The sequence below is a fragment of the Terrapene carolina genome, unplaced genomic scaffold (genome assembly GCF_002925995.2).
Source record: "Terrapene carolina triunguis isolate 2854851 unplaced genomic scaffold, T_m_triunguis-2.0 Scaffold42, whole genome shotgun sequence".
In the NCBI taxonomy this organism is placed as follows: Eukaryota; Metazoa; Chordata; order Testudines; family Emydidae; genus Terrapene; species Terrapene triunguis.
Genome location: NW_020664393.1, coordinates 68,803,659 through 68,822,963, shown reverse-complemented (window position 1 = coordinate 68,822,963; position 19,305 = coordinate 68,803,659). Strand labels below are relative to the sequence as shown.

Sequence of the window (19,305 nt, the reverse complement as noted above, 5' to 3'; positions counted from 1 at the left end):
ATTAGTTGAGATGAAGTAAATTAAAAAATCTAAAAGAATTAAAATTTTAAACATTACTAAATAAAAGCTGAAACACCAGGAACTCTGTATAGATAAACATATATGTTTATATAATGATACATGGTGATATTTTTAAAATGTTACTTCTGTTATAGGTCAGCTTACCACCAGCCAACCTCTTATAGGCCAAGATTACTGCTATCAGGAGAGAGAGGTTCTGGTCAAACTTCTCACCTCGCTCCAGCACTATTGCACTCTCTTGAAAAATTCTCTGTACACAGGCTAGATCTGCCAGCACTTTATTCAGTTAGTGCCAAAACACCTGAAGAATCATGTGCACAGGTGAGTCTACATAATATCTGAGCATCATAGAGCATTGATGCTAGCTGTGGTTTTATTCAAACTTATTTCCAATAAAGTATGATATACACAATTATGGTATTTTGGATAAAAGACAGTGTACATGTGCCATTGCAAGCTAAAGCAGAGGAAGATTCGAATATGATAACATTAAAAATCTTTTGTTAAAGTTTTTATAGTTTTATAGTTAGGAATTCTGATTTTTCTGCCGATGCTGCATGTAGATGGCAATGACACTGATTGGGTAAACAGTTTTATCTGTCTAGGTAGGCGGGTGACAGCAGAAGGTTCTATATCTTAAGAAGTCATATGTTAGATCTGTCTCAAAGTCCTGCTTGGGCAGCAGGATGTCTGTGTGACAACTAAGTCAAGACATGTAGTCAATTCTGTGTTGAACATTCCTATGTGGAACAGAACAGAACCGTTAAAAATGTTGAAGAGAGTAAACAAAAGTTTTCAGTATCAAAAGTTATGGTGTATTCTTGATGTCCGTTCATTTGATTTTTGTCACAAATGAGAAAATATTTGAATGGTCCTGGAGATTTGCAGTCTTGCATCAGGTGAGAACAAAACTGCAATAGTGGGGTTATGTCTAGCATGCAAAAGATTTGTTTTCACAGAAAGTTTATAGACCTGAGGTTGAAGGAAGTGGAGCATGAGATTGACCACGAATGAGGTGGAAGATGCAATTTTGAGGGATTTAAGAAAGCCAAATTCTCCTATACTGATTCTTGCCAAAGGAAGACTTGCAAGGGACTATTAGAATGGACTTCCATCCTCATGTGCCACCACAACTACATTATAGCCATGCAATACCTTGTAACTTCCGAGGAAAACTGGTTTCTATAGGTTTGTTTGAACTGTGCGTGCACAGAAATCTGTCTTTGTTGACAAGGAAATAAACACATACAAGTATTCATAAAAGCTTTTTAAAACAGTCTGATTTATTATTTACATCCTATGTTCCTAAAAAGTCTGAGAGTCACTGTTTGGGAGTTTGGGTTAATGGTATTTAGTTGACGCCTTATTCATCTGTGGGAAAAGAAGAATGAGGAGAGGATACTGAGATTAAGAAAGGAAGTGAGAAGTGAATAGGCAGGGGGGAGGGAGGGAAGATATAAGGATTGAGGACCCACTACTACGGAAGATGTGCACATACAATATGATGTGATCATAAATGTATTTTTCTGAGATAACCCAGAACTGGAGAAGGTGACTTTTCTTGAAATTTTCATTACAAATATTACTCATTCTTATAAGAAGCATAAAAATCAAGTCTAATTACTAAAATGTTTTTATGCCTTAAGAATACTGTTTTTTCATTGAGAGTTGCTTATGCCTCATTCCATTTTATATCTATCTATGCAAGACAAAAAATTGTTTAAAAGTATTAAGGTTAATGTTAAAAGTGTATTAGTAACATAAGGGTAAAATATAATGTAATTTTTTTAATCCTAAACTTACTCATATGTATTCTCAGCCTTAACTCTGTTTTTAACATTTTTTTCTTAGAATTTATTGGCTTAAAAATTTAAAATTTCATATATGATCTTTAAACCAGAAACCTGTAATGCAATATTTCTGATGATATATAGTATCTACCTTAACTATTTTGTTGTAATTTTAACTGTTAAGGGCAGCTCCTTTGGTATGCCAAAATATACAGGCCAATTATGGTGGGCTTACACTAGAAGGCCACTGAAGTCTTTCACCTGTCTTATAGTAGGAAGCTTTTGTTGCGCACACACACACACACATGTGTGCACATACACATTCTTTGCATTAAACTCTCTGTGCGCACATTATCAGTTTAGTGAATAATTGTGTGAGGCTGGAGTCCCATAATGCTGTTAGCAAGCAGCTGTGTGGAAGAGAAGCTTCACAGAGTTATCACAAATTTATGTTGTGGTAATGTGTGTTAGCTTTATTTTTAACATTACATTCAACACCTAAAAGAGGGCATGGCTGGAAGAAGTAAACAAGTAAGGCCAAAATTCCGATTCAGAGCTCTAATACTGAAAAAAGGAATGGCATCCTTATCTCTCTCTCCTGATTGGAGTCAAACTTAGGACCAGAAAGATAATCCTTAAGTTGTCATTCTTTTCTATAAGTGTTTTGGGCAAACTGAATGGAATCAATAGTAATCACCGATAAGGAGTTGAAAGAGTTTGTAGCAATTATTGTGGGCAGTACAACTCAAGCTGAAGAAACAATTTTAGTTCTTGAGGAATCTGCCACCAGAATTAAAATGAACGTTAAAAAAAATTACAAATAGATATGGACTTGTTAAAATAAACTAGATGAATATTTCTTGCTCTACTATCATAATGATGTCAGAATATCTGGGCTGCCAGAAGACAAAGGGAAGTGGTAATTGAGCTGAGTTTTTATGTACTCATAGAGTTGGATATAGAGGGTGAAATTTTGAGGTGTAACAGATATACTGAACACTGGTTCTCCTGTGAGGAAAAAATAGCAGACCATGGGGAATAATAGCAAAACTGCTAAAATTCTAAGGTAAACAAACCCGAAACTTAAAGTTAATTAATTAAAATGTTTCCTTGCTCTTGAAAAATTTCAGTCCTCCTGTCAAACATTCTATTTGGTTAAGCAGCAACAACTAACTCAGTGCACTGTATTTACAAGTGCCTGAGCCAAAACAAAGCTGTTTAATGGACTCAGCATAGTGCTTACAAATCTTAAAAAGCTAGTATGACATTTCATCTTGTATTTGTTGTGACATTTCACATTTTTCTCTTCTGCTGCAAAATGTGGTACAGTTTAACTTTCCATGTGGTTTGCTAGTTGGATCTTAGTTGTAATAGATTATTAAAACAGGATGTTGACTTATACGACCTGTAGCTGTTTTGGATGGCATTGCATACTGGCTTAAAGTAATTCGATGAAGCAAACAATATATTCATAAAAACTTGAATGGAAAGCATTTTTATTGTAATTTGAGCTAATTAAGCTGATGAGAGGATGTCTATTGAAGGCACCAGGAGGCATTACCTAAGCCCATAAGTTTTCATTTTTTATTGTGTGTCGTAATACTTAATTTCTGAATTTAAATACTAGTGTTTCTCTTTACTAGATCTTTCGTGAAGCTCGAAGAACTGTACCAAGTATTGTTTACATGCCTCATATTGGTGACTGGTGGGAAGCTGTCAGTGAAACTGTGAGAGCTACTTTTCTAACTTTGCTGCAAGACATACCGTCATTTTCTCCTATATTTCTGCTGTCTACCTCTGAAACCATGTATAGTGAATTACCTGAAGAGGTGAGTGTTAAATATTTTTTGAGAGTGGAAGCATTACCAATGTGTGTCTCTTTAAGAATATAGAACACTTTAATGTAGAACAGCTGTACATAACCAGAACTTTATGCTAGCGTTCTTATAATTTACTTTAAAATATCTCACATTGAAATTGCTAAATTAATTTTATTTCCGCTCTAAAATTGCCTTACATGAAGTCTAAGGTTAGTTCATATGTGCTAATTCTTGCAATCATTATCTTCTGCACAGAAAACATCTGAAATAACAAACTTGAAATCCTTTTGTCTTTATTTGAAGTGACAGTATTTCCTCTATGACTAAGAATGATCTCCATCTTCTTTGATCTCCATAAAGGAGCTCCTGCTATTCTAGACTGTGTGTTAGATTTTGCTCTGTTACACTGGTATAATTCCAGAAAAACCCATTGAAGTCGGTGGAGTTAGTCTCGATTATACTGCAGTGTAAGAAAGAGTAGAATTTGACTCAGCGACTGCAGTGTAGCTTTAGTTGTTTTAAAACTTAATGTATTCATACAATTTTTTTTCTAATTTTCTTTCTCCTCCTCCTATCATTGCAGTAGCAACTGTTGCTGCACTGCCCCTCTAACTTGCATGTTATGGAAACTTGAATAACAATTCCAGATTATTAATTTTCTTCTTCGAGTGATTGTTCACGTCCATTACACATTAGGTGTGCGCGCGTCGCATGCACGGACATCGGAAACTTTTTCCCTCAGCGGCTCCCGTCGGGCTGGCAGGGGTTCCCCCCACCCCCGCCAGAGCGGCGCCCCGCTCTAGCATATATATACACCTGCCGACCCGACTCTCCCTCAGTTCCTTCTTACCGTCCGTGACGGCGTTGGAACAACTCTTATCTCTCACCTGAGAGTGTCCCTTAGCGTTAATAGTTATCACTGTTAATGTTAGTAGTTAGCAGTTTGTTAGAAGATAGTTAAGCTCCTTTGTTTTAGGTGTTTGGTTAAATTGCGACACCAGCCCTGGGCGGCGGGGCATGCCGCACGCCCAAGGCTTCAAGGCTTGTGCCACGTGTCGCAAGCCTATGCCGATTAGCGATCCCCACGACTCGTGTCTCCGTTGCCTGGGGGAATCGCACCAGAAAGAGCACTGCAAGATCTGTAAGGCTTTCAAGCCCAGAACTAAGAAAGAGAGAGACTTTCGGCTTAAACAGCTACTCATGGAGGCTGCATTACAGCCCTCCACTTCGACTCATCCGACCGCGGCACCGTCAGCCTCGGTGCAGAGTGCCCCGGCATTGGTTCGTGATCCTGCACCGGTGGGGCACCCTAAGCCTACGGCACCGAAACAACAGGACCGCCCCCGGCACCGGTCATCTTCGCCGACCAAATCAAAGGGCCAACCCAAGGCCCGAGGGCGCTCCCCACATAAAAAGGTAGCGCCCATGAAGGACTCGAGTGCGCTAAAAGGCATTGCTGCCCCAGGACAGATCCTGGTGCCAGTGGCTCCAGCGCTGAAAGGCCCGTCGAGCCCCGGGTTAAGCGCCTCGAGTGAGGAGGAAAGGCTGGAGGAGCTTCTGGAACAGCCCTCCACGCCGGACACGTTTGAGGCAGCAAGGGACCTCATCGAATTGTCCGTGGAGAGCCCCCTCCAGGCCAAAGACAAGCATCCGGGGCCGACACCGAGACTACCATCCAGAGGCAAACCGGCAATGGTGCGCCCACAGTCCCGGTTGAGCTCCGCCTCGGTGGACTCCCGGCTATCCTCGGCACAGAGAGCCTCACAGGCGTCTTGCCCTAGCAAACGCCCGGCACTGGTCCAGCGTTCCCCGGCTCCTTATCCGAACAGGCACCGGGACGTTTCAGTCACGCGATCCCCGAGACTGACCACTAGCAGTCGTTCCCGGTCCCAAGGGCACCGGTACCGTTCCCAGTCGACGAGGCGCCATTCCCGATCCCGGTCCCGGTCAAGAAAGCGCCGCTCTCCGGTCCCGGACCGGCACCGTTCCACGGCACCATCATGGCCCTCAAGGTCGCCGTCCGTGGTTTCTGAGGCAGACTCGGGCCATTCCAGCAGATATACCCACAGGGCACCAGCCAGCAGGGAACACCAAGCCCCTTGGCACCCACAGTGGGGCACGTCAGGACAGTGGCCATTCTGGACTCCATGGGCCTACCACCAGCACCAAGGCCCCCCGTCCAGGGCCTCAAGATCCGGCCTCTCAGGACACCGGTCCCGCTCCCCGCAGGGGCGCCCCATCTCTCACAAGGAGGCCACGGTCTCCAGACCACGAGAGCAAGAGAGAGCCGACACGGCACCGAGCCCGGTACCGTCTCAGGCCCGCTCAGCTGGACAGACTCCAGAGGAGCTCCCAGCCGGTGAGGAGATGCAGAAGGAAGCACAGAAGGCTCTAACTTCTTCCTCCTCGCCAGATGAAGCCGTGGCGGGCACGGCAGTATCAGGCCCTCCCCCGGTTGACCATCGGGCGCACCAGGAACTACTCCGCCGAGTAGCCCTCAATTTGGGTTTACAGGTGGAGGAGACGGTAGAGCAGGAGGATCCCATGGTGGACATCCTAAGCCCTGAAGGCCCCTCCAGAATCGCGCTCCCGCTCATAAAAACGATACAGTCTAATTATAAGACAGTATGGCAAACACCGGCCTCCAGTGCACCACTGCAAAGGGCCTAGAGAGGAAGTACTTCGCCCCCTCCAAAGGGTTCGACTTCCTCTTTTGTCACCGAACACCCTATTCGCTGGTCGTATCCGTGGTCAACGAACGAGAGCGACATGGCCAACAAGCCCCGGCCCCCAAGGCCAAGGAGGCAAAGTGCTTGGACTTGTTTGGTAGAAAGGTCTACTCGTCCGGGGGCCTCCAATTAAGGATCGCTAATCAGCAAGCGATCCTGAACAGGTACAATTTCAATTCTTGGGCATCAGTCTCCAAGTTTAAGGACTCCCTGCCTCAGGGCTCGCAACCCGAGTTCGCAGCCATCGTGGACAAAGGGAAGGCGGTGGCCAAAACCTCTCTGCAGGCCTCCCTTGACTCTGCGGACGTAGCTGCCAGGACAGTCGCGTCAGAGGTGGTGATGAGGCGCTCGGCGTGGTTACAGGCTTCAGGCCTTCCACCAGAGGTGCAAAACACCTTACAAGACCTCCCGTTCGAAGGGTCAAGCTTGTTCTCAGACCAAACGGATGCCAGGCTGCATAGCCTCAAAGACTCCCGAGCGACCCTCAAGTCATTGGGAATGTACACCCCAGCGATACAGAGGAAGCCCTTTAAGCCCCAACCGCCGCAGCAGAGGCAGTACCACCCTTGCCCCAGGCAGGAACCGTACCGCAGAAGGGGCAGAGACAGCAGGCATAGGCGAAACAACACGCCTAACCAAAACCAAGGCCAGGGCAAGCCGCAACCTGGCAACAAACAAGGATTTTGAAGTTGCAATCGGTGACAGCATACCGACCCTCACACTGGATCCTCCCATATGTTTCAGGGACCGTTTGTCCCATTTCTACCGTGCTTGGTCCCGTATAACATCGGACCGTTGGGTCCTTCGCACGGTGGATGTGGGATACACTCTTCAGTTCTCCTCGCCCCCTCCCTCCCACCGCTCCTCCCCGTCCCTCTTCAGGGACCCCTTTCACGAGCAACTCCTTATGTAGGAGGTGCAGGCCCTCCTCAGGGCAGGGGCGGTGGAAGAGGTCCCTCCAGACCTAAAAGGGAAAGGGTTCTACTCCAGATATTTCCTTATCCCCAAAGCAAAAGGGGGTCTCTGCCCCATTTTGGACCTTGGCAAACTAAACAAATTCTTAGTGAAGGCCCGCTTTCGCATGGTCTCCCTTGGCGCTATTATCCCATCCCTGGATCCGGGGGATTGGTACGCTGCCCTCGATATGAAAGATGCGTACTTTCACATTGCCATCCGTCCTGCTCACCGGCGGTTCCTGCGTTTCACCATCAACCAGCACCATTTCCAATTTACGGTCTTGCCCTTCGGCCTGGCAACGGCCCCTTGAGTGTTCACGAAATGCATGTCCGTGGTGGCAGCCTTTCTTCGAAAAAGAAAGATGCGGGTATACCCATACTTGGACGACTGGTTCCTCGCGGGCAGGACGAGGTTCGCTCCCATGTGACACTGGCGTTACATGTGTTCCACAAGCTCGGTCTCTTGGTCAATGTGCCCAAGTCCTCGCTGATCCCCACACAAAGACTGGACTTCATAGGAGCAGTCCTAGACTCGGTGGAGGCACGAGCAAGTCTTCCAGTTCCCAGGTTCGTGGCCATTCAAAGAGCTGTAACCTCCATTCAACAATTTCCCACAACCACAGCCAGGTGCTATATGCAACTCCTGGGGCACATGGCGGCTTGCACACAGGTAGTCAAACATGCCCGCCTGAGACTCAGACTGTTACAGCTGTGGCTAGCCCAAACGTATCGCCCCAGCAGAGACCCCTTGGACCTTGTAGTGACAATCCCAGCTCGGGTCTCAAACTCCCTCCACTGGTGGCTCGATCAACAGCAAGTTTGCGAAGGGGTCCCCTTCACTACACCGCAGCCCACCCTGACGCTAGTAACAGATGCGTCAGACCTGGGCTGGGGGGCACACTTAGGGGACCTACGAACGCAGGGCTTATGGTCCAGGGAGGAAAAGTTGCTCCACGTCAATGTGAAGGAGTTAAGGGTGGTTCGTCTCGCCTGCCAGACCTTTCACGCTACCATAGAAGGCCACAGCGTGTCAGTTCTGACGGACAACACTACCGTCATGTTCTACATAAACAAGCAGGGCGGGGCCCGCTCCTCTCCCCTCTGTCACGAGGCACTCCTCCTATGGGACTTCTGTATAGCCCACTCAGTCCAATTGGTGGCAACATATCTTCCGGAGGATCAAAACAGGTTAGCAGACTGCCTCAGCAGGTCGTATCACGTGCATGAATTGACGTTAAGAAAGGATGTCCTGCATTCAGTCTTCCGGAGGTGAGGTTTTCCCCAGGTGGATCTCTTCGCCACCAAGGACAACAGCCAATGCCCTTGGTTTTGTTCATTCCAGAACCTCAGCCTGGGCTCATTGGCAGTGCCTTCGCGATTCAGTGGGGCGGGAGCCTGAGGTACGCCTTCCCGCTCATCCACAGGGTCCTGCTCAAGACCCGCAGGGACAAAGCGGCGATTATCCTTATCTCACTGGCGTGGCCATGCCAGCATTGGTTTACGACCCTGCTGGAACTGTCATTGACTGCCCCAATTACCCTACCCCTGCACCGAGACCTCATCACGCAGGACCGGGGTCGCCTACTCCACCCGAACCTACCGTCATTACATCTCACGGCGTGGAATCTCTGTGGCTAAACGCTACGGAGAATAGGTGCTCCCACCAGGTCCAACAAATTCTCCTTGGTAGTAGGAAGCCCTCCACAAGAGCGACTCACCTTGCCAAATGGAAGAGGTTCTCCCACTGGTGCGAGCCTAATCACATACAGCCTCTGCAGGCCTCCGTCCCATCAATACTGGACTACTTGCTGCACCTCAAACATCAAGGGCTCGCCCCCTTCTCAATTAAAGTGCATCTGGCCGCCATATCGGTGTTCCACCCGGGAGAGTTGGGGCATTCGATATTTTCCAACCCCACAGTAGTCCGATTTCTAAAGGGGCTGGAAAGGGTGTTCCCCTACTCACGCCTGCCGGTCCCTACATGGAACCTTAACCTGGTCCTAACTAAGCTCATGGGACCACCCTTTGAACCCGTAGCCTCTTGCTCTGTCATGCACCTCTCATGGAAGGTAGTGTTTCTGGTGGCCATTACATCGGCTAGGAGGGTGTCGGAGTTGAGAGCCCTCACTTCGGAACCTCCATATACAGTTTTTTTTTATAAGGACAAGGTGCAGCTGAGACCGCACCCCAAATTCCTCCCTAAAGTGGTCTTGAAATTTCATATGGGGCAGGACATTTGTTTACCGGTGTTCTTCCCCAAGCCCCATACGGACCCGAACCACCGCAGCCTGCATACCCTCGATGTCCGTAGGGCCCTGGCATTCTATCTGGAATGGACCAGGCCATTTCGCAAGTCGACACAACTGTTCATTGCCATTGCGGAGAGAATGAAAGGCCGGCCTATCTCGGCACAACGATTATCATAATGGATTGTGCTTTGCATCCGCACATGCTATGAGCTCGCCAAAGTACCAGCCCCGGCGATCAGGGCTCACTCGACTAGGGCCCAAGCATCCTCGACGGCTTTCCCGGTGCAGGTTCCACTCCAGGAGATCTGTAAAGCGGCCACCGGGTCGTCGGTGCACACATTCACAGCCCATTACGCAGTCCATCATCAGACCAGAGAGGACGCGGTAGTTGGCAGGGCTGTGCTTCAATCATTGCTTGACTCCTATCCTCCTCCTATGGTAAGCTTGTGAGTCACCTAACGTGTAATGGACGTGAACAATCACTCGAAGAAGAAAAATGGTTACCTACCTTTTTGTAACTGTTGTTCTTCGAGATGTGTTGTTCACATCCATTACACTTCCCACCCTCCTTCCCCTCTGTTGGAGTCACCGGCAAGAAGGAACCGAGGGAGGGTCGGGTTGGCAGGTGTGTATATATATGCTAGAGCGGGGCGCCGCTCTGGCGGGGGGGGAGGGACCGCTGCTGGCCCGACAGGAGCCGCTAAGGGAAAAAGTTTCCGACATCCGTGCATGCAACGCGCGCACACCTAATGTGTAATGGATGTGAACAACACATCTCGAAAAACAGCAGTTACGAAAAGGTAGGTAACCGTTTTTTCCTTGGACGTTGTGCTTCTTTGGAAATGGTTCGGTAACTTCTTAAATACGGCCAGTTTGTGTCTTTTGAAAAGTTGATCCTCTGTGTTTAAAATATACATTGATCAAATAGTTCAAGAACAAGTTGAATCCTTTGACTTTTCATGACATTGTTTTCTGGCAGGTGAAGTGTATCTTTAGAATCCAGTATGAAGAGGTTTTTTATATTCAAAGACCAAGTGAAGAAGACAGACTGAGATTTTTCCAGGAGTTAATTCTTAATCAGGCATCAATGCCCCCTCCCAAAAGGAAACAGGCTGGTAAGCTACTTTACAATAAAGCCACAGTAGTGTGAGAATCTGTTTGAATAAAGTTTTGTACTGTAAAATGTTTTTCTTTTTAAATGGTTTTGGGAAATTCAGTTGTTAATGACCCTAACTGCCAGTTTATCAATGTGCAGAACTCGCTTGTTTCTATTATACTGAGTGAGACGGGAAGGCGCTTAAATGGTGAAGTTTGAAAAGTCGGAAGGAAAATGGGAAATCCCCCCCCCCCTTGATTAAATGCATTGTGAAAGTCCAGAAAGGGGTAATCTTACAATTCCCTCTTACTAATACTACTTTTTCCTGCTTTCTTCCCCAGCTCTTTGTGCTCTGGAAGTTCTTCCTCTTGCAGTACCGTCTCCTCCCCGCCAGCTCTCAGAAACAGAAAAGCAACGAATGGAGGACCAGGAGGAGAACACATTGAGAGAACTGCGGTTGTTTCTCAGGGATGTTACCAAGAGGCTGGCCACAGACAAACGCTTTAACATCTTCAGCAAACCGGTGGATATTGAAGAGGTCTTGTTTCAGTAACGTGCAAAAAATGAAGTTGAACCTATTAGAAAAAAAATATTATTAATTAAAAAGGGCATGGGTAGATTAATATCCCAGATATCCTTGCTATCCATGACCTAGCCAATTCTGCCCATCAGTAATCAACTGGTGGCTTAGTCATAACCTTCTGTACCACAGTGTGAGTGATCAGAAGCATATTCTTGGACACACTACTGGTTCAGCAGAAAAACTTTCATTACTCTAGCCTATACTAGTCAGTTTAAAGTGCTTTTCCACTCTGAAAATCAGCATTATAAAAATGGTAGCACCTTATTCATCAAATCTGCTACCAGGATGTATTTGGAATTGTAGTTGCTTTCTTTAATTAACAAAAATTAGCTTTTACTGTTGAAGGACATAATTGGAAGACAGTTGGGTTGCAGTTATAACTGAGGGCATCATTTGGCCTGCAAGTCTATTACTGTGCTGGTGTGTGAAAAGGAGAGAGCCTAGCTTGGCTTTCAGATAGAATACTAACTTTGTAGGGATGGCAGTAAGAAAAAAACCACTCTTCTACTTCCAATCTGAACATTTGTTCTGTAAGTCATTGAGAGACAATAAAAATGGGACCCTGCAATGTCATTTTTAGTGTAATTTTTTAGAGAAGAACTGCACTTTAAATTACATGCAGAGTTAACAGGCATTTATGTGAGGCCCCATCCAGTCCTCCACCAGCTTCAAGCCAGATTCAGTATTTGAACATTATTTGTAACTTAACTTGTTTGTTAAAGAACTATGAACTATTCTCTTCAACTATGCAGAAGGAATATTATCATCTTCATTTTATAGATGAGGAATTGACACAGATGAGATTCAGTGATTTGCCAAAGGGTTATACAAAATCTGTGACAGTGCTAGGAATTAATCCCATATCTCTCAAGTCCCGGTCCCTAATGCCTTAACGAGAAGACCTCCTTTTCTTATTTAACTGATCTGCTATATAAATTTGCAGTTTCACATGAAGATTCTATTACTGGTGGTGATACACTTGAAAAAATACAGGTTGACTTTTAGATCCCAGGATGAGTTAACAGGGGCCTCTGTTTAGAAAAATATCATTCTACGTGTAAACTGGACAGTTTACATTTGGGGATGCCATTTTTACTGCCTGTTCAGAATAGAAAATGCACTTTAAATATATGTTTAAGCATTTAGACAGTAGATAGGTATTGTATATGACGTTGAAGTATGGTCTTAATCTAAGATTTATGTTGTGATATATTTTTTGTTGGAATTTCTAAAAATGCATGTTTACCTGGTTAATCAAAAATTATTCCTCTGGAGCCATTACAGTTTGATCTAAACGTATTTCCTTTTTTTGGCAACCATCACCTTAATATATGGGTGATTTTAAAATATTCAGGACTACACAAACACTGAGGCCTACCTACATTTTAAATTGATTGTAATCTTAATTACATTGAAGCACTCATGCAAAAGCATACTTTGTTTTAATCGAAGTAAAGAATAAATAATAAATACATGCATATCTCAGTGAGCTACAGTTAGTAGAGCTCTGTCGGTATCTTCTCTTGCCAAGAGTTAACCCCTCATCATATAGTTAATTCAGTTAAATACCTTTCACTCTGCCTGGAGGGCTGCTGAACCCATGATGAGGTGCACCATAGAAGGCAGTGAACTCCACAGACAAGGGGCCTTCTTCTGAGAAAGCCCTGCTGTAAAGTCCATGGTGGCAAAATTAGATTTGGTGTTCATACAGATTATTATTGCAAATGTTTTGCAGAAAATTATTTTTAAAGATTAATGATTTGACTACTTAAACTAACAAAAAAGGCTTACCTACAGAATGGAGAAACAGTTTCACAGTTCTGCTTTGTGTGGGGGTAGGCCCACTATTTTTCATGTTCAGGACAATGTTATAATATCAAAGAGGCTTTAATTGCAGCACCAATTTAGTTTGCTCTGAAAATTAGACGTATCATTGATTCTCTGAAGGAACTATAACTTTAGCAGTCTAACACCAGCACTGTAATTTCAATTTCTGTGTTTAAAATGTTTGAATTAAAGATGTGTTGAAAATGAGAATGCTCAAAATGTTGAACTGGCACATTTCTTAATTAGTACTAAGTATGCTGCATAAATATGTGTATAACGTGGGAAAGTGTGCCGATGAAATGCATAAGGCCCTGTGTCACTTCAGTATGCTGTTTGATTGTAGGTTTCAGATTATCTTGAAGTTATCAAAGAACCAATGGACCTGTCAACAGTAATAACCAAAATTGATAAACACAACTATTTGACTGCCAAGGATTTCCTAACAGATATTGATCTCATCTGTAGCAATGCATTGGAATATAATCCAGACAAAGACCCTGGAGGTAAGGAAATAGTTTTGGCCTACCTAAATTTGAAAAATAGTTGTTTAATCATGTGTATGATTATTCAGGCATCAAAGCAAACTTCATACTGTGTTATAAATTAGCTAAACAAGTAATTTTTCCCTGAAGGTCTGTGTTTTTAATATTCTGAGAGACTCTTAAGTGGACAGTTAGAATTTAAGTGAAAAATTCTAGGAGCTATGTAGTGCAGTGAGTGTGCAGGAACTAGTAAGCAAAGTAGGGCTAAAGCACTTAACATTCACTTCTGGTAAATCGGGTTCCAATACTGAGTAGGTCCGAAGTGAGAATGAATTTGGTAGTTGCTTCTTGGTCTTCAGGGGACATCTGTCCACATAATAAAACCATCACATAATTTGGCAGAGCTATATGGAGAATCCTGCACAGCACCTTGCCATGCTATGCATTTGCCTCCAGCTGTGATCCTCACTTTCATGAGGACCAAATTCATCCACTAAATTAAGAACTCACCACTGGGGGTGGGGGAAGGAGCAGAACTAATCCCAAACAAAGAGGTCTGTTTTAGTTGATTAGGGAAGAATTGTCTTGCAAATGTATTTAAGTGGCAGTTTTTCATGTGGCTGTTTCCAATTAAAAACAAAACAAAACTACAAGAAGACATTAGTGTGAAGGCTGTCCACCTGCAGATATGGGAAATGTCATCCTCTGTATTTGTTGTAAAGAATGCATTATTGTGCGTTGGGAAGATGGATGTTGCTAAATAAGCGTTTGATCTGACAGCTTCCGAAAGCTCAAGTCAGGTTTTAAAATGAAAAAGAAAATGCCCCTTTAAAGTATTTGTTAGTATAGTGTGATGAATGGAAAACTGATCCTATCATCAAATGAAGACAGTGAATTAAAAGGTTTTCATTAAATACCATGAGACAAAACAAGAAATAGTTCTTTGAGTGGTTGCAGATATGTTCCACTCAGGTATGCATGTGTCCAGTGCACCAAAGCCAGAAAAGTTTGCCTAGCAGTAGCCATAGGGCCGGTGCTTGCACCTTTTCTTTATGGCCCCTCACATGACTATTAAGGGCACTGCTGCTCTGACCCTCTTTCTTTCCCCACCCCCCATTCCTTCTCACTGCCCTCAGCTTGAGCTGGAGTTTGTGTGGGGTTTCTTCACTCTGATTTTGTATTTCATTCTTCTGAAATTTTGTTGTAAATAGTCATAATACTTAGTTATCTAGTAGTGCCTTAGTTAGAAAAGTTAGGTTGAGTAGCTGTGTTTTTTCAGGTGGAATGCCTTCACCAGGATTTAAGCTCTGTCTGGCGTGTGGGGTGGCTGTTCCTAATAGTGATCCTCATGTGTAGTGTTTAGAGAGGGGAACATTAAGGAAAGGTACTCTATTTGCAAATCGTTTAAGAATGCAGGTGTCAAGGGACTTTGAGTCTCAAGCAGCACCTGATGCAGCATGCCATGAGTCCTGGTTGGCACCAGGCACAGTATTGGCTCCTCAGCCACCATCATAACCATAACAAGACGATGTTCCTCTGCCAGACTCTGAGGCCTCCTCTAGGAGGAAGAGGGATCATTCACCTCCCTTGGGCCTCTGAGAAAATGACCTATAAAACAGACCATAGCCACTCCAGAGCTTGGAGAGAGTCCTCCTCTGCCAGAATCAGTGCAGGCTGGCACCTTGATTCTTCAGGTACACGTGATGGAACTGGCCCTTTTACCTGCTCTCCAATACCGAGGCAACATTAATTTGGGGCTGTACCGCCGACTCTGGCTCTGTCCATGGGATGTCTGCTGAGTCTGGTACCAGTGACATTGGCACCAGTGGTGTCCAGTCCTTTGACATATCAGGCAATGTCAGATGTGCGTTGCCTTTTGGATCCTCATTCTCCAATTGTCTGGGAATATTCAGGTGCTGCGACTTCATCAGCAATGATGGCACTGTGTAGGTTAACTCCGCAGGTATCTCAGCTGCCAACACCGCCCTCAACAGTGCATATCATATTGAGTACATAATTGAGGCTGGCGCTGGTACTGGTGCTGAGGGATTTGTTAGCACAGCAGTCATCTTTGGCACCAATAGTCGTCATGGTGCAGACTGTATCATTACTGGATCAGTACCGATGCCAGTGTCTGTGCCTTTTTTGGCATTGGTACCAAATGAGAATGCATTGCCCTTGCCAGTCCTTCAGGGCACCAACTTCTGTCAGTCTTGGGACTGATGCAGCCTGCACATTGGACCTCTGATGAGGCTGGACTCTGTCTTGCTCTGCCAGGGGTTGCTCCCCCATTACCTCTGGATGATTTTGGGAATTCATCGTAGTCAAGCTTGAGGTCCTCCCTCCCAGTCTAAAAGACAGTTGAGAACCCCTTTCTCATCCTGACCCCTTTCTCATCCATGACTCTTCCCGCAGCAGAGACAGGTTCTTGGCCCAATGCCTACTGGCCACTGATGCCTTATCCCTATCCACAGTGGCCTGGGTATCCATAGGATGTTCCTTATTTCTTAAGGTCCTGACCTTCAACCCACTTCCGGGCAAGAGCACCCAACCCACCCATGGCATCACCTCCCCAGCCACCTACATTGCAGATTCAGGTGGAGGACACTACCTCAGAACAGGTGCAAGGTCTGGTACTGCATCCAGAGAGGCCAGTGACACCTTTTCCTTCATCTTCCTCATCACCAGATGACACCATGGTAACAGATGCTTCCTCTCCAGTGCTGAACACTTTCAGGCACAGGAGGACCTCCTTAGATGATTGGCATTGGCCATAGATATACAGGCCGAATTGGTGCAGGAAAACATGCACAAGTTAGTGGATATTTTTAAGTCCTAGAACCTAGGGAGAATAGCTCTGTTAACAATGCAGTGTTGGAACCTGCTGCTTTGTGGAACGTCCCAACATCTTTGACATCTATGAGAAAGCATATGGACAATCATTATGTATTTATGTAGGGATTCAAGTGTTTTTATTTGCATCCTGCCCTTAACTTGCTTGTCATGACAGTAGCCAATGAGAGGTCACGTCAAGGGAGGTACAAGTCCACTCCGAAGGATAAAGAAGTTGGATCTCCTGGGCAGGAAAATTTATTCGACCTCCTCCTTACAAATGCAAATTGCAAACCAGTAGGTGCTGCTATTCAAATATAAGGCATTTCTCCAAGATCTTTGTTACTGATGAAGATTCTGTCTAGCTGGTTCGATTGAAATTTATCATTCAGTGCTGTTCCTTGGAAAAATTGGAACCTAGGATACCAATCTTATATGCATCAACAGTGCACTTACTTCTTAGGCCAGTTGGATTTTGAGCTGAAGTAGTTTCCTTGAATTTCCATGTACAGCTTGCAGTGTTTGGGACTATGGAGACTTGCATAATTGCATAACCCTGTTAATTAGGAACAAGTTGTTCCTAATGGCAAAAATCTGATACTGTAGGGCAGATTTAATGCACTTAAACTCATTTCATTCCCTAGGAATAGTTGCAGTGTAACAGAATGTGTTGGCCCCTTCAAAACCAGGCAACACCAGCCCAAGTGTCACTGGAGGCTCAGTGCTTCAGTATTGGGAAATGTAATCTGCAGAGGTCCTGGGAATTGTTGTTGTATGGGGGTTCAGATGACTAAGTGACCTTTATGACTGAGGTCAGGTGGGTTCAGGACTGAATATAGTGCAATCTTGGGAGAGTCCAAGGTTGAAGCAGTACCTGGGATGAAACTTTCAACTGTGACCAGGCAGGAGGCCTGGAAAACAGTTGGAGGAGGCTGAGGGAAAGGGCCTCGGAGGGAATTAGAGGCAGAACTAACCCCCTCACCCCCTTGCAGGAAGGGTGTGTATGAAGTATGAGAGGACGAGGCTTTGGCTTTATACTGCAGTGTGGATTGAGGCTAGAGTTGATGTATGTGGGGGCCTACGCTGTGGATTCCAGCAAGGGCAGGAGGAATACCCCCTTCTCCGAACCCTTTGACATCAGGGCTGAAGGGACTGTTGTGTCTGGCAAAGAACTGAAATAATCATGCCTGGGGGAAGGGCTGTGGTCCAACATGAGGTAGGGTGGGAGACTGTTTTGTTGACCTTTTAGTTATACTGAGGAAGGGGACAGTATTTATGACCTAATTGGCGAGCCAAGTCACTTCAACTCACCAGAACTGCTTGAAAACTACAGACCAGAAGGAAACCAAGAGGGAAACTGAGGCAATAACTGCATCCCTCTACTATAGGAAGACAGGCTGCTTTTACATCTGGCTTGATGCTGTTTTTATCCATTCATTTTCCTTGGGCGACAACTTTCCATTTAAGATTAGTGCTCCATACCAAGCACTCCTAAGGTTACATAACACCCATTAGCGTTATTTCAGAGGCTCTCCCTTTTGTGAGATACCTCACTGTTTGTTCAAGAACTTGTTGTTCATTAATTTCTATAGGTCATTGTCTGTTCCAAGAGCTAACTCCTCTAGTCAGAGCATTCCCGTAGAAGGTTGCTGGTCACACTATACTTCATGTAAAATAGAGCCGTATAGCTGCTATTTTTCTTTTCTTGAGACAGTATAGGGACTTCCCATGTTATTTCTTCAACTATACTCCCCAGTAGTTAAATGGGAACACTTGCTGGTTTAATAGTTCAGAAGCAGATTTAACTATTTCATGTTATTTCCAGTTTTGGGTAGGAATTCCAAACGGATAGTTTTTTCTATGAGTTCCTGTGCATGTGGATCCCACTCATGGTGCACACATGCCTTCTGGACAGGAGTCAGATGTTTTTATGAGGAGAGTCCACCAGGGGTTGCACATGCACCCTTCACACCTCCACAATCCCTTCCGCGGACATAAAGGGCATTGTGTCCCTGCTCGCTACTCAATGTCTTCTAATAGCCCCCCTTCTGAGAGTTGGAACAATTTAGTGTCCTCCTTAGTAGAGATAGCTGTTGGTGGTGGTTTTTCTTTGTGAATATTTTTCTTTTATTATTTAGGATAGTTATTTAGAATTCTGTTAGCACATTAGGAAAAAAAATAGTTTTAGGTTAGTGCTGTTAGTTAGCCTATGAACTGTTACATTACTGTCAAAGGCCTTTATGCAGGAACATCATTCGCTAGGCTTCAAGTTATGTCCATCATGTAGGAAGATAAATCCCCTCATGGATAGACACAATGCTTCCCTCATGGATAGACACAATGCTTGTGTGTTTTGTTTAGGTGAGAGAGAGATTCCTTCAAACTGTGCAATTTGCTGGGTCTTGAGGAAGTGCACTCAAAAATCTTGAGTACATACTAAGACTCTTTCTAATGGCGAAATCTGTGAGATTACAGTTGGACTTTGACGTGCCACAGCTGCAAGGATTTTTAGTGTTTATGCTGAAGACCCAGCCTGAAAGTGCCTCAGAGATGAGGCAGGTAACTCTGAGCTCTGTCCCCCCCCAAGAAGCATCTTTCCTCTCACAAGAGCTCTGAAACTTAGCAGGTGAAGAGGTCAGATGCCCCTGCTGCCAAAGGAAGTAAAAAACATTCTTTCAGAACCACTTCTAAGTCTCTGTCCCATTCCTTGCTTCCATGCAACAGGAAGATAGAATTACAGATACAGAGGAATCCACTTAAGGTGGCATCAGGCAAATTGGCACTGAGAATAAATGCAGCACTGGAGAGTTCAGTCTTCACACTGGCTTTGCATTTAAAGATGTCCCTAAAGTAATCTTTGGCATGAGGTCACTTGGTATCGAAGCTACATCATACCCTGACATGTGCCAAAGCTCCGGTA

At 44.8% G+C, this 19,305-nt stretch overlaps 1 protein-coding gene across 2 annotated transcripts in view; it reads left to right on the top strand.

Moving 5' to 3' along the window:
* Positions 1 to 19,305, top strand: part of ATAD2B (ATPase family AAA domain containing 2B) — a 167,184-nt gene that overhangs the window by 87,095 nt on the left and 60,784 nt on the right. Inside the window, exons 18-22 of one of the 2 annotated variants that reach the window (XM_024194058.3) lie at positions 156 to 342; positions 3,455 to 3,640; positions 10,545 to 10,680; positions 11,003 to 11,184; positions 13,415 to 13,574. In XM_024194058.3, coding sequence (XP_024049826.2) covers positions 156 to 342; positions 3,455 to 3,640; positions 10,545 to 10,680; positions 11,003 to 11,184; positions 13,415 to 13,574 — 851 coding nt within the window. Of the gene's footprint in view, positions 1 to 155; positions 343 to 3,454; positions 3,641 to 10,544; positions 10,681 to 11,002; positions 11,200 to 13,414; positions 13,575 to 19,305 lie in introns of both variants that reach the window. The other variant, XM_024194057.3, reaches the window with a different exon arrangement.